At 33.8% G+C, this 23518-nt stretch overlaps 3 protein-coding genes across 4 annotated transcripts in view; 1 reads left to right on the top strand and 2 right to left on the bottom strand.

The window, feature by feature from the left end:
• The window catches only part of LOC135836010 (myotubularin-related protein 3), a 53233-nt gene extending 41580 nt beyond the window's left edge, over positions 1-11653 (bottom strand). The window contains exon 1 of the mRNA XM_065350560.1: positions 11429-11653. The gene's annotated coding sequence lies outside the window, so the exon portion shown is untranslated. The remainder of the gene's footprint in view (positions 1-11428) is intronic.
• Positions 11654-13412: 1759 nt separating this feature from the next.
• Positions 13413-20230, top strand: LOC135836022 (nidogen-like). The gene is made up of 7 exons (XM_065350589.1): positions 13413-13562; positions 17694-17739; positions 17960-18103; positions 18185-18358; positions 18978-19237; positions 19317-19539; positions 19623-20230. Exons 1-7 carry the CDS (start codon positions 13560-13562, stop codon positions 19982-19984), a joined length of 1212 nt encoding a protein of 403 aa, XP_065206661.1. The 5' UTR covers positions 13413-13559; the 3' UTR covers positions 19985-20230.
• Positions 20231-20362: 132 nt separating this feature from the next.
• Positions 20363-23512, bottom strand: LOC135836020 (fructose-bisphosphate aldolase-like). 2 transcript variants are annotated; one of them, XM_065350584.1, is made up of 7 exons: positions 23261-23512; positions 22300-22495; positions 22007-22197; positions 21685-21913; positions 21317-21438; positions 21133-21210; positions 20363-21059 (listed from the first exon to the last, which is right to left on the bottom strand). In XM_065350584.1, the coding sequence occupies exons 1-7, from the start codon at positions 23441-23443 to the stop codon at positions 20493-20495; spliced, it is 1566 nt and encodes a 521-aa protein (XP_065206656.1). In that variant the 5' UTR covers positions 23444-23512; the 3' UTR covers positions 20363-20492. The 2 variants fall into 2 exon arrangements, with proteins under 2 accessions (XP_065206656.1, XP_065206655.1); XM_065350583.1 differs by having other exon boundaries at positions 21317-21450.
• Between the last annotated feature and the right edge of the window lie 6 nt (positions 23513-23518).

The raw sequence follows: 23518 nt of genomic DNA on the forward strand, positions 1-23518 counted from the left end.
TCAGAAAAATTGTCATTTAATACTTCTCCAGAAATAGATTTTTATGCTCACTGGACTCATTTTGGCTCTTCACAGCTTTGCAGGTATGCATAAGGAGTATTTCAAAAAATGTTGGCAGTCCAGAACCGATTTTGAGTAGTTCAGGTCAGGAGTCGCCGATTTTGATTTTTTCTCAGTTTTTGAAAACAGCTATAGATAAATAGATGTACTGAGTGTTTCGTAACAGGAGTTGAATAATTCATTTAAGAGCACAGCAATTCAAACTAAACCAGTGTAAATTGGTTCTCCAAACCTAGAAATTAAAGGAGCGAAGTTTCTGAGCAGAATTGCTTCTTCAATATGACACTCGAACAAGAAGGTACCAACCTATTAAATTCTAGCAAATTTGTAGATATGTTGTGAGACTGTGAGTCCAATATAAAAGAATTTTTTGCTCTTTGGCCTTAGCACCACGACTGGATTCAGACTTTGAGAGCCACAAAGTCACATTTACCTATAACTCATCAACTTGAAAACAGTTTCATTTTCAAAATTACAGGTAAGGTAAATACTTAAGCATTTGAATTGTTTATTCGATGTTTACAACGGAAACGATAAGTTAAGTTAGGTTGAGCAAAACACAAAATTAAGCAATATGGAAATTACAGCATCTCGAGATGTACAAGATGATTAGAAAATTTCGTTTCATTGGTCAAGATTTGTTTGTTATTCGATTTGCGCGAACTTTTAATAAGTTTGTTTGCATGACCTTGCATAAACGCGTATTCGAGACATTGATACTGCTTCGCGAATAACGTACGTATGAATGTAAATCTAAAAAAACAGGAGAGGATTCAAGAAACACGTGCATTCTTATCTTCTGACTCGTTATTTTTTGAAGAAAGGCATTGTGGTTCCCATAGTTGCAGAAACATAAGACTGAAATACATCAAGAAGCCATTTTGAAAGAACACTTTTTTCATTTAGGTCGTAGATGTTTTTTACAAACATACAAGTGTACTACCCTTGCCCCTATTTTCGACCGAAAACTGCTGATTATACGTATGTTTCAGTTCAAAATAATTTCCAAGTCATTCATTCGTATCCTGACTCCGTACGTCATAACTTGAAGCAAATAAAATTTTGCGCTAGAAAATGCTAAATTTCCATATCTAAGGTTTCATTCGATCGCTTCTAATTTTACAGCAAAATTATTCAAGTTGCCTCACGCGCAATTGTAATCGAAACGAGCGCATAAAAGAAAAAAAACGACCAATCGAACTACCTACACAGTACACACTACACATAATACGACTTTTTCGTTGAACAAAAATTCAATGATTTTTCTTCAGCACAAGTACACGAATAACGGTCATTAACCTCAGAAAAGAAAGTCACATTCAAACATAAATAAATGCGTGTACATATACATACGTAAGTGTAGCTTGATATACTAAACGTTGAAAATTATTACATCCGATAACGCGCGTATACGAGGCGTTTTTTCCTCTACTTTTTCACACGTACGAGTATAATATGCATACAGTGTGTTAATGAGCAAGGCAACAAGGTGAAGATCACAATTATAATAACTCGCTTTACATAAACCGCTCAGTAAATGTGGTACAATATCCAGATAAAATTACTCTTCTTAAAATATACTCGTACGAACAAAATGCCACTGAAGACGTCGCCGGAACGTTTTTGCGAGACAAGACGTTTAACGCAGATGGCATGGTAGACAATTTTGCCATGTTTCCTCCAGCCATAGCGATGCATTTAGCATCTGTTATGCTATTTTATTTTATAAAGAATAAATGAAAAAATTATATAAAAATAATTAAAATTAATAAAATGAAAACTCAACAACTTGAATATTCAAAATAAAAATCCTGATTTATGGGATAAATTCACGTTGAAATATAGTTGATTTGATGTACAAAACTCAGCTTCAGAATTTCATTTTTAAATAATTTAAATTCCAGTTACAAAAATTCAAAATTTCATGATTTTGGCTTTAACGAGTAGAAAATAAGAAAAGCTGCTTTTGATCGTTTGATGATTTATTATAAAGGGTTGCTTTGAAAATCCAAGCAAGATTAGTTTCACTAGACATGCAGTAAGTAGTGGAGATAGCTCTCTTTATACAAGTATGAACAGCCGTGTTGATTCATCTCCAGGAAGTTTCGATGCATTTCCGGTGCATCTTCGGGGGAATTATTGAGCTTATACGCATGCTCAAATCATTTTTTTCAAAAAGGTCCCCGAAGGCCGAATTAACATGTATCAATTGAATTGAAAAATGTTATGCATCATTTCTACTTGATGGGGACCATTTTAATCGACATCACCAAAAAATTCGTATTTTTCAACACCGTGTAGAAATAAAAATAAGGGTACACGTTAGTATGACTCATACTACATACATAGAACGTCCAAGCACATGAATACCAGCACACCATTCAACTCGACCCCCATCACTCCCACATTTCCAGCAGTCGTACACCACCATCGTCACGTGCATCTGGCTCTGCATGTGTGAGAACCTACTACAATATTTTCACTTTCCGCCATAACAACTTACTCTTTCCGACGTACGAGAAGGTCAAACGGTCTGGAATTAAAATAAATGAGGTGACCTCGCCAGAAGTTCATCGCCAGCCAGTAGAATGATCATTCGTTGCAAAAACTGCAGAAAAAATGCCATGTTCAAAAAAACACAGAGAAATTTAAAATCCGCAAAAGCACGCCTGTAGTGTTTTTTTATAACTCACTGATCATACAAAAAATTTCCAATTTTCCCAAAATTAAGGAAATGAGGGGGGGGGGACAAAAATTCAATTGGGTAGCTAAAAATTTAGCAAATGAGTTAGTTTTTTTTCTGGTCATATCTTAATTCTCCAAACGTCGACTTATAAAGCTGTTGGTAACAACCCAACTGATTTTATTCCTCAATTTTTTTCATTTCTGAAGTGTTTTGACAAATTTTAACGCACAGTTTCATTTTTTCAGAGTTTTTCGTAATTCACTATTCGTTTTACAGAAAAGAAAACAACCATTCGACGCTCATGAAAAATTGAGGAAGCTCGAATCTCCTCAGTATAATTTGTATGAACCTACTGGTGAGTTTTATACACAATTTTAACGCTATCAGATTAATTTTTTTATACGCTTACAAATTTCACGTACTGAACTTATTTTGTTGAAACAATGGCGTAACGATGTGAATTCTCTGAAACTTGACACGATGGTGTATTTTTTTCAGTTCGCTGCATGATTGGTGAAAATTAATGGAAAGCGCACTTCCTACTTCTGTTGTGACAATACACGATATCAGATTAGAATAAATATTCCTTTCATACCTAACTCTAATAGCATTCATAATAATCATACAAATTCGTTGAAGCAAATCAAATCAGCTCTATTTACACTGATTGAGATGTAAAACTGTCAACAAACATCAGTACACCCAGCGACATAAGATGAAAAAAATTATATTTGTTTCATCCCACGTGCAAAATCTCGATAGACAATTTTCATAAGCATTCTCATCCCTTCAAGTACCTACATACAATCAATCACAATCAGATCCCCCTCATTTTCAACACTGTTCTAGTAAGTCACAAACCCTTCATCTACATCAAATAAAGCACTTTAACCAAAGTTAATTTTCATTTCAAGAGAAGAACCAAGCGCCCCAGGTACAAGATGGAATTACGATGAGAGAAAAATTCAGATCTAAACAGTCTAGACAACGGGATATGCTTTTCCATCGGTACGCAAGCGAAACGGATTTATTTTTAATTTATTTTATTCGAATGAACAAACTCGTATATTGGATAAACGTAATAATTTATGCGACGGAGAAAGCTTCGTATTGCAAGTGCCATAGGTTATGGCAGGTGTCGGACGGAATTATGACGCTGACTGTATACTTAATGATGTATGATCTCACTCGCAGGGAAGTGCAATACGCGGGTGAAATGTAATTAAATTAATGGACAATTTTTTTCAGAAGCAAGCGTATTTCAACGTGCAAATATGGACGAATTTTCCAGCAAATTTTAATATCAGCCTGTCTACACAAAAAGGCATGCTTTAATTATTTATGAAACTAGTGTCAACCGTTCATACTCGACCGTTTTGCATCGTCGTGAAGAAAGGACAACCTGTGTTTTTCACGTTTGAAGCCGACCATGACCGAATACATCTTATTAATCATACGTATTTCGTAATTAATAAATCGATGCGGTAAACGTTTCAGAGCACGTCCGAAAAAATGGGTTCGGTTCAGTAATACATCGTATTGTATGTTTATTCGCTTCTTATCATTAGTCTAGCGTCGTTACTGACATAGAGAAGACCGTGTGAAAAAAATTCTAAGATGCATACAAGTTCAACTTTTCAGAAGTAATATCTGAGGTCCCTACTGAATCAATTTTTTGTATATTCGAGTTCATTTAGCTGATAATCGACTTCAGTAATGAATTCATAAGCTGCGAAGAAATGTATTAAACGCAGCTGAAAATGATCCAAATGGTTTTCTCACGCAATATGAAACGAATTTTATGCATATTGAATACATTTCTCTTTTCTTCACTTCTCCCCTACAACTTGGTACATTGTAATAACCGAACCTTTCTTCCAGACAGAATGACGAAGGAAGAAAATCCAGCTAAAATAAATAATTAAAATACTGTTCCTCCTTCGGTAAATTTTGAATTGAAGGTCGTGCTTTTATTTTTATCACGAGACATTCTCATCGCTGTAATGGCTCATTAGGCAATATAAGTATTCGACTACACCTCGAAATTTGCAATTTAATTTTCAACCCGATTATTGCATTTAATTTACCTCGGATGCAAATGAAATTGTTCATTCTTATCCATTGCATAATTTTTATTATACCGCCCAATATGTAGATACTATATTTAGATATTGAATCGTCAACAAAATGATGCTGACATGAAATGAAAATGAGTAAATAAGCCACACAATGTTCAAAATTATGGTACACCTTCTTTGATACAAGCAGTACGAGTACTCTCCATTAACTAATTGGACTGCTCACGATGAATAAAAAAATTTTCATCAAGTCGCAAAGAAGCATCGGTCAACAGATACTGACGTCATGAATCAGGTTTTGAACATGGCCAGAAAGTATGTGTATAACCTAATAAGGATCCAGACTCTCGCGGTCATTTCTATAGCATGGACAAAGTTTTGAAAAAGAAAAAAAGTTGCTTTAGTTTGAAGTAGCCTTATCTTGCGGTACTTAAGTATGCTTACTTCTTTGCTAGCTCGTAACCATTCAAGTTATATTCAGTTTCTGTTTGAGTTTAGCACAATAAATAGCGCTAATTTTTCATCTTTTGACGTAACCAAAATTTATCAAATGAGAAGAGCTTTATACCATCCCTAATTCCTCATTCTTATCCATAAGAAATAGGTACAGATTCTATCAAAATTAGAGGATTGCTTAAAAATGAAAAAAATGTTTCTTGAACACCCCCCCCCCCACACACACACACTCTCTCCAAACACACATTGTAATAATTTCAATTTTGGATTTTTCAGCATTAATGGAGCAGCAAGATCTCTCACCGTAATGTATACGTGTAGCAGAAAAATTAAAATTTATTTGACTATTTAGGAAGAACTGAAATTTCATTCCAAGTATGTGAAGCATATACGTTTTCAAAACGCACTAAGTCCAAAAAAATATTGATAAGAAATGCATGGTAATTAGTACTGTTTGAAAACGTAGAAAAGGTCCAAATTGGCCAATTCTTTGAAATGTTGTAGCCAAGACCCTTGGGCACAACATATCAAAAAATCAGCCATTTTGGGCCACAACTTTATGCTAGATGGCCTTACAACCTCAGAATCACTGAAAACGGACTTAGTGCAGTTTGGAAACGTATGCTTCATGTATTCTCAACATTTTGCCAATGGAAAATCTTTTAAGTTTCGATTGGGTATAATACCTACCTATGTACTTGTATTCGTGGACCTAAATTCAGATTTCGACAGTCTTGAAATCAAACTCACAAAAATGGCAACACTGTCTGAAAACGTGCGGAAAAAATTCGAAATAAAATACGCACATTATTTCATTCATCGTGCATGAAATATCATACATCAGAGATGTAAGAACCTTTACCGAATTGATGACCCCGAGTTAACGGTGTCAAAAAAACGTCATGCTGTGCATGCAGATGTAGGTACGTCTACATGGTACGTAGATGTACTTACATTTATGCAGATTTATATGTAATCAAAGAGGATAATATCCGAACAGGTGGTTGCATGAGGTTCGATATTTCATGAAATTCTCACCGTGATTCGTATAAAATCGTTATCTGAGAAATTAGAGGTTCGTTTTATGCTTAGAATTTAAATATTTATCCGATGATGATATAATCCCATACAGCTGACTTAGCGAATTGTGTTTTTAATTCTTCGGCGTGTTCATTCCTCAGGGTTATTTAACCATATACAACACCGTTAAACGCTGATTAATCGTTTAACGACGATATTTGTTAATTTGTGAAATTACAGTTACTTAGTAGTTAGTACATATTTCATGCGGGCCACACGATATAGTAATCTTTGGCCCAAAAAAAAAGGTCGATGATTTTTACTCGTACACGCGTTCGACTTCGATGCTCGAAAATTACGAACGTGAATGTCGATTCGATAAGAATGGCGTCAAGAGTCCCCAAATGAAGGTTGAAATTTTAGTAAAAATGCCAAGAATACCGTTCAGTTGAAGGGTCGTCTTCTATACTCAAGAATAGAGCCTATTGTAGAAGCCTTTGTCGCCAATACTCCCTGGGAAGTCAAGTTGTTGATTCATCTTTACCTAAATACTTTCACATTGTATTTAGACACGTTCAAAATGTACCCAGTTGCTACCTACAATACCTAGACCTACTCAGGTAATAATTGTATTCAAATTCGAGAACGTTCTTCTCGAGTTCTTTTCCGTTAGGTTTAGGAATAATAATTTCATTCGGAGATTTTCATTTCATAAGTTGATAAAATTAAGTGACCATATTACGTACCAGGTTATTGACATGAAGCTAAATGTAATTGTAAGTCGTAAGTAGGTACGTATGTTTGGCTGAGAAGAAAGTTATTACGAAAGCTTTTTTTCTATTTTATAATCAAAACAGCACTGACCAATGATTTACGAGTATGTTCTTTGTTATCCTGCACAACGTTAAGTTATTTATAGTGCAAAATATCAACAGACCGCTGAATAGTGCTTTCTTTTTTTCTACAAGGAAACATGGAAACCGTTAGGTAATCCCTGTGTACAAGAATCGCGAATAATTTCGAGGTAATTTTTCCATATTTGCAGATGTTTGTGAAGCATTTATACTCCAGGTAATAGAGATTTTGAAAAACAAGGCGATTAAATTTGACGAATCCCGTTTCATACCTAAAGAGCAACACATTGCCAAAGAGCAAAGGAGAATTGAAAATGAAAAACTCGCAGTATTATACAAAATGAACACCATCAAATAAAACTACTAACCTTTTGAAGTCGGTTTCGTAATAATTATTAGTTCCAATGTCAATATCAAACTTTTCAAACCTTTTTATTCCATAGAAATTAGACAGCTTTGATAAAAACGTTGTCAGAAATAATTTTTTTTCGAAATTTGTCCCTCTTTGAAGGAATTTTCTTTCAACACCTCGCTCGGCTAGGTAATTATTAGCTTCAAAGAATCGGATGTTTTAGAATGTTTTTTTCTCTTTCATATCCCACGTGTAAAAAAATGATTTCAAACGCGATAACCTTGTATTTTCAAACGAGGAAATGAGCTTTTAAATTTTTACACCGACCGAACCAAAACGAGGAATATTTTCGAAAAGAAAACTGAAAGATTTCAGATACTGAACAAGATGCGATTCCAGATTGAAAGTCTCTAATTTTGTAGCATTTTATCACGTTCTTTCGGTACGACTGTCATCTATAATAATACTCCTGGTAATACAGTTGCTGGTATGACATTCATAAACCAGGGAACGTGGCTTTGAAAACTCGTTACAACTGTTCTAGTTTAAATAGCTGTCCCCTATTACGTTGATTTCATGACGTACATGTTCGATAAAACATTTTCAGGTTAAAGTAGTAATATTGATGCTTCATTTCCATGTTTAAAAACGAATAAAAATCGTCATCAGTTGGAATTTAATTATAATATGCAATGGATTCCCCTCGCTTGTAGATGATAATCAAATACGTATCGAATCGTGTACCTACTACCTATGCGTAATATCGAAAGAGAACACACATTAGTTGCTGTGATGTATTATTTCAAAATGATTTTTTCGCGATGGTTTTTAGCTCAGCTCGTTCATTGATAAAGTATCCAACAAAAAGCCATCGAATTGTAATACAACTACAAAAATGAATCTTAGCTCACTCACTAGAAACCGAGGGGAAATTTTTGTAATTGAGTAATTATTGGCTTTTACTCAAATCGCTGCAGCTGAGAATGAATGAAACTACATAAAATTTGCAACCCAAGTACAAAAATGACCCTTTTTATCAACGAGCTAGAATATTAATTTCAGCAGCTTTAATGAAATCTGATCTGAGAGCCAATTTCTGGACATTCAAAATTGATTTATGGAAAATTTTCATCCTCACGGCCTCTGCAATTTGATGAATAACTTGTGCAATCTGTCTCTGCGAAAGATTTCTTATAGCACTGCTAAATAAACGAGCGAGTAAACGACAAAAAGAAGGACACCTTTGAATTTTACCTTAATTTCAGTCATTTCGAATCAGAAATTGAAATGGATTAGTCCTGGAATCAAACATTTATCAACCACAAAGTAATGTTCAAGAGCTCCCAATTTGACTCGCAGAAAATTCAAACATTTAAACTGCATCTCTTCAAAAATACAATTTCATTATCTCTCTCAAAATGATGTTCACTTCTGAAACCACAAAAACGAACCAACTAATTGCTGTACACCTAGATAATTTTATAAATCTATTTAATTATTCAATCAAGTATGTAGTAGTAGGAAATACCCATTCCCCAAAACCGCTAAAATTCAAACTTTTTTCAAATCTAAAATGGTACCCAGTTATTATTTTAATTCACGCACGTGAAATTACACGATTACCTAACATTCGATTATTAATTACGCCAATAACGCAATCAATTAATAATTATTAATTCAAGACAGCTATTCTAAAATAGTATTTGTTATGGCTGAAAAATACTATTTTTGGCATTAGCATTATTTTTATGACACTCGGTTGTCGTTGACCTCAAAACTGGTGATTTGGCCAACAATCGTTCATTTAAAAACTACACAAAATGGATGTATGTATGTATTTTGCCTGGTGACCTTAGTCAAGAATTTCCTAAGTTTACTCGAAAATCTGTGACGTAACACGGTAACTGGTTTGATTAAGCGGAAGGTACTTGTAACCGACCAAAACATTGTGTGACGAATGACGATACTTCACTCAAGTTTCATAGATGAATGCTTGAAAGTTGGGAAAGAGTTTACACGAAATAGCCACTTGAATAAAATTCAATATTTTACAGCAATTTTCAGATATCGATAAGAATTTGTTAACTGCAGAAAAAAACAAAGACGTGCCTTCAAATTGTAAAATTTATCATGTTTTAATTATTGTTACGTTCGTTATTGCGGATCTTTGGCGCCAAAATTATTTGTTTTATCTGGCTCATTGAAATTTATATTTAAAGAAACGTAAAAATCTTCAAAGTAGCAGTTCAAAGTTGTCAAAAATTGAAACACAATTGATTTTGATAATATGTAGATGGAAGTGGTTGGAAGTATTTTAGCGTACTGTATTATAAAATGAAAAACATCAGTAAATTGAAAAGCTGCGAGTTGCTACAGAATAATTAGACGTTCTTGTCAACTGAGAAGAAGTGATCTCATCTACATCGCGTTTTTTTTTTTTCAAAATAGGAGCCCATCTGAAAACTTTTCTCACAAGAGGAAAGAGGATATTCAATGTTAACAATGGCATAAAACCGATAAAATTTAATATAGAGGACCATACCGAAACTGACAACAGAAAATGCGGCTATTTTCCTATCTTTTGACGAAGTTGAAAAACCCTGAAGTAGCACTTTGTAGTACACTCTTGCCCTTGCGAAAAGTCTCAAGATGAGATATATGTACTGGTCGAAAGATAATTAGAACGTCAATAAGCAGTTGTCAGGAACACGAAGACTTCATATGCGATGAAAATGCTATATTTTAAGGTCGCTAAGGAAAGAAAATGAATTTAAAAATATTATAATGAGCAATTTTCACAATTTTTATCGAAGTGAATAGTGAATTTACAGACGGTAACTCATTGGAAACATTTCCCCACGACATTATTCATCTCAAATCTCGTTTATACTCTATTTTTCAGCGATCAACGACGGAGGACACCTATGATCAAGAATGAAACTTTATCAATTTGTTTTCAAAAATCATTTATTTGGATTCCAATTCAAACTGGGACTCTGATCTGATACGGATTTTTACGAAAAACAAGTATGCAGCACTTGGGTATTAACCGAAATGAACGAATACCTTCCCGACAACCAACCACCGCTAGAACTTGCATACTCAAAAGAACCACGAGGGATTTTTCATAATATAAGTAGTGCGCCTGGATAACGATATTTTATCGAACATAAATATGTACACAATATTTTGTTATTTAAGTTATACTTGAGTAACTAAGGGTGACTTATTTATATGTAGGTAGTTATGTAGTTATGCATCACACTTTAGTCTTCGTGAAAGAAGACACAAACGATTATAGCTCATTTCAATCAGTAGTAAGTATTTTGCATAAACAAGCATACGAACGAATGAAATACACATGACTGAAAAAGTACTGTTTAAAATTTCGATATCAAAACAGTTTTAGATAAGAAATGCATAATTTCACGACAGCAACAGCATTAGGAAAAACTGAACGCGAAATAAGTTCAGAGCGATAGAATAGTCGTCATCAAGCTCGAAATACCATGTTCGTAAACATAATGCACATGTTTGTAAAACTGATAAAATGACCTATTAAGTGTAACTTTTCACGAATTTACGGGCCATACTTGACGCGATGAGAGATTATGAAAGATAGATAATGAAAATTCGTTTTTCAAGTTATAACATAGACAAATATCCGATGTTCTAATTGTAATATTGTAGAAAATACAAGTATAAAAGCATTCCAAGGACACACCTTAAAATGGAAATTCTAATCATCTACGACATATGGGAAACGTTTTGTACGATTAAATATAATTATTAGGATCACATTAGTACGAAAGGATTAATTGATTTTGAAATAAGAGCGAGGTTCGGATAAAGGAAACTCATGTTTTCCACATTATCAGCGAGCAGATGATAAAGCAATATTTATTACGTAACAAAAACTCACTTTGTTGACGAAGTTGAAAGAAAGTTCGGATTAAAGATGTTCTCTGTAGTTCAGATCAACAAAACGACAAAACAATTCCATTAATAACGCACAAATCATTTCATTTTTTCAAAAAATAATTAACTAACGCACTAGCACTAATTTCACGCCTTCACCATCACATCACAATAACACGAACTTTTTCCAAGTTCTAAACAAACTCGAACGACTATAAACACATGCCTAGAGATGATTGGGTAACTTTAAAAATATACGCACCAAATGAATGTTTTTCCGCCAATAAAATCCGAATATTATTTAACCAATTTTACGTTTCACAAGACAACACTGAAAAATGTCTCACGATTTTCATCACAGAGTACACCACTTACCAAAATTGAGAACTGTTATCATTTTTTTTTTAGAATATGCACTCTATTGTGAAAAGTTTGAACTATCTGATTGTTTTCTTTTCTTTCAGTTTTTAAATTTTTTTCTTAAAATTTTAAACCAGTTTTTTCGTGTAAAAATTCTAAATAATTTTTGGAAAATTACTCTTACAATGGAACGAATGTTTTTTTTTTTCATATGGTATGCAAATAAAAAATATAATGTGTAATAATAAATGAAAAGCATTCTAATGATAATGAAACAGCTTCGTATCATTTTTATTCGGATTCTTGATCATTTTATTGCTGTTTGCTGTCTATATCTTATTATGTACTTAAATTGAGTTAAATTAATAATTTTTATTTTTTCAAATCAGAATTTAGTGTACTAGGAAGTTTTAAACAAAATGGTTTTGCGGTTTAAAGCATCCATTATAACTATTTACTATGCGGGATGCGCATTGAAATGTACCTATTTGAATGACCAGGTAACGTTTTTCAATTTTACCCCATTCAATTTTTGAACAAAATTCTATTCTCTTGATTTCCTCTTGGTAGGTCATGTAAGTTGTACTTGTAACCTTGTGTTACGTATGTAACAATTTGAAAAAATACTAGATTTAAGAAATTGAAGAATATTTTTCACTTGGTGAAATCGGTGGAAACAATGGAAAGATTAAATATTTCAGCTCGGCAATAAGCTTAATATTTCAATTTCATTATTATGAATTATTCTTAAGCAACTAGGTATAAGTATTAAATTTGTATCTACTCCCATTACATAATAAGGTTGAAAAATTTTATATTCTTGAAGGAATGGAAGGGTAGGAATTAACTTGGCTTAGATGCGCTAATCATTTCCCCATTCCCCTAGTAGGTATTCATCATTCTATCTAGAGAGCAAACAAAATCTCTAATTTGTGTTATTTTCATTCATCAGCAATATTGATACGATAAACCAAAATTTAATTACTTCGACATATGGTTATTTGTACTAAATAGGTAAGTACATAGGTGATTTGTGTGATATTTTATTTTAACATTCAACCAAGTTGTTGTTGCAGGAATAACGGATAAAAAATTATGTAAAACCTATAAAAATCACGACGGTTTCAAAGTTTATTTTCTATTTCCGTGATTTTACGAATTTCAACTTATTGATTTCTTTTTCTGGGTTTTCAATTTTAATGCATTATTTGATTTTTGAACGTTTATAAAGTAAAATTTGCGATGGTTTTTAAAAAAAATAAATGAATATGTCATAAGGAATTCGGAAGAAAAAAAATGGTGCGCTGTTTCTAACTTCTATGTTTTTAAAGTAACGCGAAAGCGCGCCAAAGAAATAATGAAACTACACACTTCTTTTTATTATGTAAGTAAAGTAGCATATAAATATTTGCAAGGAGTTACCACGCTACATTGCCTTGAAATTAAAAAACGATTGTTACGAGCATACCTTACCTAACGATAGATATTATTTGCAGAATTCCCATAATTGGATGCATCATTTAAAATGGATTAAGATGAACCGGAACAAAAATACTGTGCTTCGTGAACAAACTATGTAGGTGTTAAAATCTGGGAGTGGATATGACGACTCGTTTGGTAAATCAGAGCTACACAAAGGTCGAGGTTGACCCTGTACGATAGAGCACCTGAATATCCTTGTAATCCTCCCATATAAAATGAACCGATCTTTGATTAGGAGTCATTGGTTTCTTACCAACCAGGTTTAATTGTTTTTTGAACGTATCGCTGTAATCATGGTGAGTACAAGTTTGTTTCAACCTGTCTCGAATTTATATATGTAATACATTGAATTGCTTTTACGCGCGTGGTGATTTAATAATCTTATAATTTCAAGAGTTTTGCTTCGAAATATTTTTGTACATAAATTTAGTCAAATTGAAACGTTGACTTTTTTCTCGATTTGCCGCCTATTTAAGAATAAAAATAATGTACTCGTACAACTTTGTTGATATGTTATAGTAGGTAATCTGTTCAAGTTTTCGTGTAGATATGCTTATTTAATCAAACAAAATTTTTCGGATTTCAAAATTTTTACATCTGCGTGATCTGCGAGAAGAAAATTTAACAAATAGCTCATGAAATATATGTACTTGTTGAAGAATATGCCTATTTGTTCAAGAGTCAAAAAAAGTGAATTTGATATAATTTGTTATTTTTTACCAACACATTTTTTTTTCATTTTAAAGTGATAGTATTTTTACAATTTCATAAGCCCAATAGTTTCTCTTTTAAAACGAGACTGTCTTTTTCGACTACTAACAACAGTATCTTGATTCTTGAATTACTACACTAAATTATTAATTTTCATCTATTGCATTTGAAGTGGTCCAACATCAGATTCTTAATAAGTACGTATTATCATACCCAAATTTTAATTTGATTTGCGTTGGTAGATGCTTCATAAAAATCACCAGCTATTTCTTACATACGTACCTAATTGACATTCCGCTTTCTAAGGAAGCTTCGTTTCTCAAAAAAATATATCATGTTTCATTATTCAAGTGCATTTTTTGAAAAATTTTCTTGAAGTACGTACCTACATACCTAGGCACTTTTATGTTATCCAACTTGCATGCTTTACATCATCCACGGCACTCGTAGCTTTTTTCTGAGAGCCAGCAAAAATGCACCTTATCTGCTTATTCCTAAAAATAGTTGATTTTACAGAAATATTTACTTCAATAAATATAATTCGATTCAGTGAGAACATTCATACACATACTGAAATTCTTGATTTTAACTACCTAAGTATATTTTAATACATCTATGTTAAAAAGACGTGGATTTGAATCATTTCATTGAACAAATTTTCGAAAGCTGGCTATTCAAAAAATCACATTTTACCTACTTTTCGTGCTGATAAAAACATTCAGAGGGTGCATCAACACCCTGTGATATATGTACCTATAGTATTGGCGCTTTGAGTGCACCTACGAGTATAGCATTATCAGTACCTCACCAAAATACGTTTTTTTGTTAGTGAAGACCTTTATGTTTTTTAAAAGGTTGGTTAAGAATCGATTGAAATTAACTTCATGAAATTATTTACGTTCACATTTAAATAATTTGTGATTTATTACGTAAGTAGGTAGGTAGGTACTCAATCCTCCTCCGATTTTTTTGACCACACCTCTTATGAAAATTTTGGTGATACCTATCAGGTTTTATGCTCATACTTCGATCTCTACTTTTTACAAAAAAGCTTCATTCTTCAATTTTAGATGAAAGTAAAACGTTTGAAACCACCCGTGAGGCACACATGAGGTCTTGATACGCTGATAATACGCTGATGTACTTTACGCCTGAAATACGTCAAAATAACCATGGTAAAATTGTAGTATAATTGTCGTAAATATGAAAATTCTGCATACGCTCAAAATACTGCAATATTACAGTGGTATCTTTAGCGTAAATTTGCAGTTGTTACCATCAACGATGCATTCACCAACGTATATTCAGAGTACAAAAGCGAAATTTACGGGCAATAATACGCAGGTAAATTTGACGTAAATTTACTGCAAATTTACCTGCGTATTATTGCCCGTAAATTTCGCTTTTGTACTCTGAATATACGTTGGTACATGCATCGTTGATGGTACCAACTGCAAATTTACGCTAAAGATACCACTGTAATATTGCAGTATTTTGAGCGTATGCAGAATTTTCATATTTACGACAATTATACTACAATTTTACCATGGTTATTTTGGCGTATTTCAGGCGTAAAGTACGTCAGCGTAATATCAGCGTATCAAGGCCTCACGGGCAGGAGAGAGAGTAGGGAAGACATTACCACGCTGCCTAATGCTATGCAAATTATTCATAAATATTATTTACCCAGAAACATAAAATTTAACGATGTAGGTGTGTAATGTGTATAATGTACCTATAGCTTACTCATTTCAGTTCTGAGATGGGAACATGAGTATTTTCCTAAAAATACAAAATGAAGCCAAAAAATTTTGCAAAAAAATTAAAAATTCTCCTCATATACCCTTCCACGTGTTTAAATGACATAATATTTTATTCCGAAATTATTCAAGGTGAACCGCCCATATCATTTGGGGATTGAAGCAAAAACAATCACACGAAGAAGCAGTTCAATGTTTATTTGTAACACGTATTTGAATCATATTTAAAATCATTCAAACAATAAACAGTAATTAGGAAATGATAACATATTATAAAAAAAACACGCGTAGGTGATTTAACCTTAATAAGTTGGCTATTGACTGAGCCTATTTTGTCGATTCAATATTTTTGTAATCGATGCACTGTAACCCAGCACTTTAATAACAATATTCTTACGTACTGAAATAATAGGATGTAGGCACTTGAGTGATGTCAGATTTTAAAAATATGAAGATCACAGCAATTATCTAGTAAACAGCTTAGTTATTTTTTTTCACTTAGGCACCCACTCAGTTTGTGAGCAAGCAGGAGGTAGATGGAACAGAAAATGAAAGATAAAATTATGGCTAGTCGAGAGCAAAAGTTTGAAAAAAATGGTCAAATGTGAAGGAGCAAAAAAATAAAAAATTCGAATTGCTAATCTAAAATTATTAATTGAGATATGCAATCTTTCATTTTTTTACTAACAAATTAGAAGAGAATTTTTCAATTTTTGGATATTTTAAAGAAATGAACTGTGCTGGATCTACCCTCCTCTCACCCGAACTCTGATTATAACGCCCTTTATAGATGAATATTGATTGAAAAAGAAAAAAAAAACGTTCCTCACAAGTTACTTCAAAAATAACAAAAATCCATTTTTAAAATTTGCATATCACGTAGGACTAATAGCAAAAATTTTTCATATTTTTCAATTTTGCATCTTCTATTCTTGCACGTACATACATAGGTATGAATAAAGATGATAATTTATTATAATAATTATTGGGGTGTTACATAAGTTAATGGAAACAATTTAGTATTTAATTATTAAAAGTCACGATTATTATAATGGCCTTCGTTATGTGGTAGGTATATTGTAGTGGGTTTCTAGGTACCTAACCTCACCTAACGTCTAAAATAAAGAAGACCACTTTAAACTTCCTTATAAATCAAAATCATAAACATAATTTTAAACAGGCACTTATATTTTAGCGAAGTGCCTATGATTCCAATAGTTTCGAATTCATTAGAGCAACTACACTTCCTTAACTCTAGACTAAATTCAACGAAGGAGATAAATTTTGAAAAAAATATGTATCAACCTAAAAAGTCACAAACCACCAATTTTTTCAATTTTAAGGTTCAAAGTATGGGGTATGTAGACCTATATTTTGGAAGTGAGAATGGATATCACAATGAAATAAATGAAAACATTTTAAATTTTCTATTTCTTCCTTTTATATTTTCTATTATTCCAGTTTTACAATGATGGTATTTCAGACCTTGTAACAAATTTTGAAGGTCATGTACCAGTTACTTACTTGTATTTTTTAAAACATGTTTACTTCTAATTCTTTATTTTTTTAAATATTGAAAAATACTTACTCGTCGCGCTCCGAAAATTAAAAACATGCTCAGATACCTATACCGTCTGCCATTCGTATCTACATGTACGTTTTATGAAAAAGACCTCCCTCTTAACGTGTTTCAATATAGGTAGGTAGTTTTTTTAAAGAAAGGTAAGGTACCCAGTGGTTACAGTCAGGTACATAATGATCGTTATAAACCCCTACGCAGAAATGCAAATTATTTGTGTCAATCTATTCAAGGTTATGAACTTGATCTTGACTGATGAAGGTGTTTTGAACGAAATTTTATTTATGATAATATTTTATTTTTATAGATCTACAAGTCAATAACACAGATTTTCTGGCAACTCATGAGTAACTGAATAATTATTTTTCGTGTTTTAGGTTTTGAGAATTTTGGTCATTTCTGCCATCATTCCTTTCATTCATGGTGAGTCATAAAAAAATTTCTGGTACCATCGTGATGAGTTTCTTATGTTAATTAACGTGCTTATGCGATAAAAAAACAGTCTGGGTGACGATTTTAATTTATATTTTTAGAATAATAAATGACGAAGAGTCTGCTTAAAGTACATACCTATATTTGAACGTCTTCACGTCGAGTTCGATGATTGAGATTGAATTGAAACATCGTTTTGTTCATTTTTCAGGAATGATTGGTGGAAATCCTTGCTACCCGGATCCATGTGGACAAAACACGCAATGCCGGGTTGTAAGTAGTCGTCCTGTATGTTCGTGTTTACCAGGACATTTTGGAAATCCTCTGTCGTATTGTCGACGAGGAGAATGCCAAGGCAAGTCTTTCAGATTTTTTTTCACCCGAAAATTGCCATCAATAAGTATTTATTTCATTTTCGTTTTTTGAAAAATTTCAGATAATGCTGACTGTGGTCCGTCCCAAGTCTGCAGAGATTTCAATTGCGTAAACGCTTGCAGTGGCCATTGTGGCGTAAATGCAGAATGTAACCCGCGTAACCACGTTGCTGTGTGTTCATGTCCACCACAATACACTGGAGATCCACTTGTTAGTTGCCGAAGAATAGATCCAGGTAAATAAATCTATAGAAGTCGTCTTTCTAATCTAATGTGTCTAGTTAATGGGATGGGCATGTCAGACATTGGGTGGTCAAAAGATGAAAATAAGATGTAGGTAACCACTGTGAACTGGTACCATACCTATTACCTACCTACCAGTGAGAACTAGCGAGAAACAGTTAGATGAAGAAGTTGCCTAACCGATTTTTAACAGGAGGTCTACTTGTATTAAATATGTATTACGTGACTGTTTGATCTTATTTTCAGACAAAAAGTCATCATGGTGTAATTTGGACAGTTTTTAAAATTCTATTAGATTCTATGGATTCGATTTTTATCCAACTGTATTTTTTCTAAACAATGGTTTGAATACCCAACAAATTTACCTAATACTGGGAAAAATTACGATAGGTTCTCTAGGTACCAGAATTGATCTGGTTTTCAATCCAATATCCATTCACATGGTTAGAAAATTGGTTTAAATTTTTTTTTTTTTTAGATGGATTTGCCCCTTCAATTCCATAGATAAGCTACATGTTCATCTCTTATTTTTTCCTCGCTTTATCTAAAATCTGTCTTTCAGAAAAGGGTTGTCCTACACAGCTAATTTCAATTTTTTTTTTGCTTTTACAGAGGAATTATGTCATCCAAGCCCATGTGGTACGAACACAAGATGCGAAGTAAAAAATTCAGTCCCTGTCTGCAGTTGTCTACCAGGCTACGTAGGCTCGCCATTAACTGGCTGTAAACACGAATGCGAATCTGACTACGATTGTTCGCCCTCGCAAACGTGCCAAAATTACCAATGTACTGCTGCCTGTAAAGCTGGTCTTTGCGCATCCACAGCTATTTGTGAAGTTCATAGCCACAGAGCCGTATGTACTTGCCCTCAGGTAGGTACACGAAATAATTTCTCCTCAATTTTATCGATCAATTTCGTTATACTGAAAATTTTTCACGATTACTTTCAAGGGTACCTTTGGAGATCCCTATGTATCTTGTCGTGCTGAGTGTTTGGCTGATCGAGATTGCCCATCTGACCGACCGACTTGTTTGGGCGATAAATGCGTAAACGTATGCAGCGGAGTTTGCGGAATAAATGCCAATTGCGAAGCCAGGGGAGCCACTCCTATATGCAGTTGCCCAAGAGACATGACTGGAGATCCATTCGTACGATGCAGACCATTTGAACCTTGTAAGTAAAACGCAACATTTCAAGTCATCAGACGATTACCTACTCCATTCCGATCAGTAAAAATCAATGCTGTATAATTGCAGATGATTTATGTGAACCTAATCCATGCGGTGCCAACTCCAAGTGTCAGCCAGGACACGATAACACAGGTAAAGAGAGGCCTGTGTGTACCTGTCTTCCAGGTTACGTTGGAAACCCATTAACTTCTTGCCAAAGAGGAGAATGTCAGTCAGATAGCGAGTGCAGAGGTGATCAGAATTGTCTAAATTACGAATGTAAGCCCACATGTGTTGATCAATGCGGCGTAGACGCAAATTGCAATGCTCAAAATCACGTAGCTACGTGCACTTGCCCACCGGGTTATACTGGAAATGCTATTGCTAGATGTTATCCGAATTCCGAACGAAGAGGTCGTTATTATTACAGATACTCTAAAAAGAAGTAGGTATGATGATAGTATTCTTCATCAGTTTGTTTTCTTTCACTACCAAAGTAACTTTGTATTCTCATGTAATAGTAGGTATACCTATTAATTATCTGAGAAATTATTCTCGAGTTTAAGATAATTTTTCGAAACGTGTTTCAAGTGCCAATCATACCTATCTAATAATATTTATTTTTCGTTATGCATATAATGTTTTTTTTTTCTAAATGTCTGTGGAAATAAATCGTTCAGTATTTTAATGACTAATTTGTGGTATTGTGATTGTAGATAGACAGGTAAATCATTTTGGAGATGAACTCTCATCGTCTCATCAGATCAAGCATCTCACACCTTCAAAGAATTTTCATAAAAACAAAACAAAAAACAATTATAATGACCTATACTTCAGTTACGTTTAATAGAATTCGAAGACGGATATTTTTTGATTTTGAATTTACGTATAAAACAAAAATAGACAGTTAATTTTAACACACTGATGATTTACATTATTCGTAATTATTCTGACTTGTCAATTCGTCGACTGCCCAGCTGTTGTTTCGGAAGCTTGATCCATTGTTTTTGGTACCATACTCATATCCTGATCTGCGTTGGAACTATTCGCGAGATATCTCGAACAATCTTTATTAGATGAACCGTAACGTGAACCGTCTGGCCCGGTGTTCTCGGGGTATTGTACAGGGTCTGGTTCATTCATGGGATGCATAAAACGTCCACTGGTTCTCGATGCATTGAACCGTTGACCTTGGCTCATGTTATTACCGAATCTTGGACTTTTAGGACTATTAAAGCCTCGAGGGCTGTACAATGGTTGTTTAGGTATATTCATATTTCCACTTGAACGACGCGGAGCCCTGCCACCACCGCAACAGTCGGTCTCACCCGAAAACATCGAAGGGCCACCGCCACCTCTGGAAGGAAAAGCTTTTCTGTCTCCGTATTTGTGTTGTTGTGCGGTGAATTGCGAAGCTTTAACTTGCGGAACTTGGGAGCCACCACGAGTAGTACTTGCACTGTAACCGGAAGCACAGGAACCCGACTGACCTTGATATATACCTTGGGAGGCTTCTCCGTTCGCCTAAATTGAAAGAAAACTCATCGAATTAAATAATTTCGAAAGGTAAAAATGTATGTAAATGCAGCATACGCACTTTAGCTCTTTTGAGAAATTCGTCTTGTGCGGGTTTTACATTCTCGCGTTTACCAGCCCAAACACGTAAAGCAGAAGCCTTAGATAAAAAAAAAAATAGATAGGTAGTAAACAAGTCATCATTCATACTCGTATGTATTGTTTAGTATGAAAGGTCGAATCATTTATGCTGAATTTTGACTCACTTGTAACGCTCGGCCGTAAGCAAAAGTTAATCTCCATGGTTTGACACCATCGCACTGATTAATAGCATTCAAGTTGACGGTAGCTTCTTCTTCTGTTTGACCACCGGATGAAAATACTATACCTGTACGAAAATCTATTAGTTACTGAATAATTACAAAAATGAAAATGACATCAATTTACAACTTCAATTTTTCAGCTTTATATTCAGAAATTGAGAAAATTTGTGAAAATAAGTAGATAGACCTTGAATTGTAATCATCGTGACAACGTCTCTCTTTTTTTGAAAAAAAAAATCATCGGCCAACCTTCAAGAAGATTCAACCGATCAAATCTACTCTAATACGAATAGACAGACAAATGTTGTCACCTGGAACTGCGGGAGGAACAACACGCCTTAATGCTGTAAGAGTGGCAGCAGCTATAGCACCTGAGTCTTCACGATTCATGTTGGCTAATCCCGAAGTTACCATATTCGGTTTCAAAAGTGTTCCTTCTATGTACACATGGTGATCATTTAGAGCTTTATACACGAATGATAGAACAGTTTCAGTAACTTTCTGACATCGTTCAATGTCATGGTCTCCATCGGGTATAACCTGGATGAAAAACATTCGCAATAGATTGCAGAAAAACAATACTTTTAAATAGTAGGCAAATGGAATATGTAGGTAAATAAATCTTTTGATTACCTCAGGTTCGATAATTGGACATATTCGCTGAGACTGACAAATAGAGGCGAATCGAGCTATCATCGTCGAATTAGTTATAATGGCGTGATAAGAAGGGGTGTTTTTGCCAACCTTGAATACACTTCTCCACCGAGCGAATTCCACCCCTTCAGCTTTATACTGTGCCAGACGAGCTCCCAAGTTATCCAGGCCTAAAAAGCAAGTATTTTACAATTCCTATCGTAATAATTAGCAAGTACCTATCTGTTTCAACTGTTGAGAATTGGGAACTATCTAGATGATTACATACATACCTTGAGTGGTAACTTCATCTTCTGAGTTGTATAAGGTAACTAATCCTGTATCAACTTTTACTCCTGGAATGATACATCGTTCTTTCAAATATTCTGTGAGCGGTCTTCCGTTTTCGTCTTTTTGGCAAAGGGTTTCGTGAAATAAAATAACCCCGGAAATATAATTTGCGTATTGTCGATCGGTGGAGAATAAAGTCTAACAAGAAAAAATTAACAACCTTAGCATTTGTTCAAGTAGGCCGGTTCAATATTATTAAAAATACTTATCAAATTGCATAAAAGATGAAGTAATAAAAATAGAGCAAAGCTGTTCTTCTCAAAAAAAAAACAAAAAAAAAACGTGGACAGTACCACAATAAGTAATTGATTGAAAGAAAAAAAAAACGAAAGTCGAAAGGAGTTAGTTACAAAATTATAACAAAAAATTGAAAACAGCACCCATTTAAATTTTGAGAAAAAGAGTAATAGGTACCCAGGTATTCAGTCTTATTTGAAGGAAAATAATACCTATTTTAAAGACATATTTTTGCTGAAAAGAAGATTGGTGGTAAAATAGGTAGATATTTTTTATAAGGTAGGTAATTGAATCGTTGGTAGTTGGTAGGTACATAATGTTCAAGTGAAACATAAACGTAAATATGTAGTGCCACCCATGAAAAAGTAACACATTCCAGTACCATGTACATATAAAAAGATGGAAAAAATTACGTTCAATTTGAGTTGAACGATTCAATACTCGACTCATCTCGTCTGTTTCACTTCTGAGAAATCATAGCTGTTATAACCTTTCTCAAGGAAAGTTGTTATTACTACAAATTTTACAACTGATAACATCGTAGGGAAACAACCAAGATCTATCAATTAATTACGCGAATACGCAACGAAATGCTATCCGAATAAAATAATCTATATTAACGCTATTCTAATTCGTTTTCATTTCATCTACGAATGACTGGTTTACCTGACGCCACTGACGCCTTATGTCGTCATCATTTTGTACTCCAATTTCCTGGAGACGCTTTCCCATGGTGCATACGGATTCATCGGCGGCCAAAATACCTTTTCCGCAAGTAACTAAAGTTTCAGCAATGCATTTTAATTCTTTTTGAACTTCTATAGAAGGGTAACTGAAGTATGTTGTCATATAAAAACTAAACTAAATTTTGTTTACAATTTTAATGCATTTTCAAATTTGTGAAATAGAACTATGAAATATTAA

The sequence above is a fragment of the Planococcus citri genome, chromosome 2 (genome assembly GCF_950023065.1).
Source record: "Planococcus citri chromosome 2, ihPlaCitr1.1, whole genome shotgun sequence".
Lineage (NCBI taxonomy): Eukaryota > Metazoa > Arthropoda > Insecta > Hemiptera > Pseudococcidae > Planococcus > Planococcus citri.

What these genes read in the sequence shown, in the direction of transcription:
- LOC135836022 (XM_065350589.1), top strand. An exon ending in TTGCCGAAGAATAGATCCAG is followed by an intron (nt 18,359 to 18,977) that starts GTAAATAAATCT and finishes TTGCTTTTACAG; the next exon opens with AGGAATTATGTCATCCAAGC. An exon ending in ATGCAGACCATTTGAACCTT is followed by an intron (nt 19,540 to 19,622) that starts GTAAGTAAAACG and finishes GTATAATTGCAG; the next exon opens with ATGATTTATGTGAACCTAAT.
- LOC135836020 (XM_065350583.1), bottom strand. Translation starts at nt 23,443, where the DNA reads ATGACAACATACTTCAGTTACCCTTCTATAGAAGTTCAAAAAGAATTA. An exon ending in AGATGAAGTTACCACTCAAG is followed by an intron (nt 22,198 to 22,299) that starts GTATGTATGTAA and finishes CTTGCTTTTTAG; the next exon opens with GCCTGGATAACTTGGGAGCT. An exon ending in TGTTCCTCCCGCAGTTCCAG is followed by an intron (nt 21,451 to 21,684) that starts GTGACAACATTT and finishes AGTAACTAATAG; the next exon opens with ATTTTCGTACAGGTATAGTA.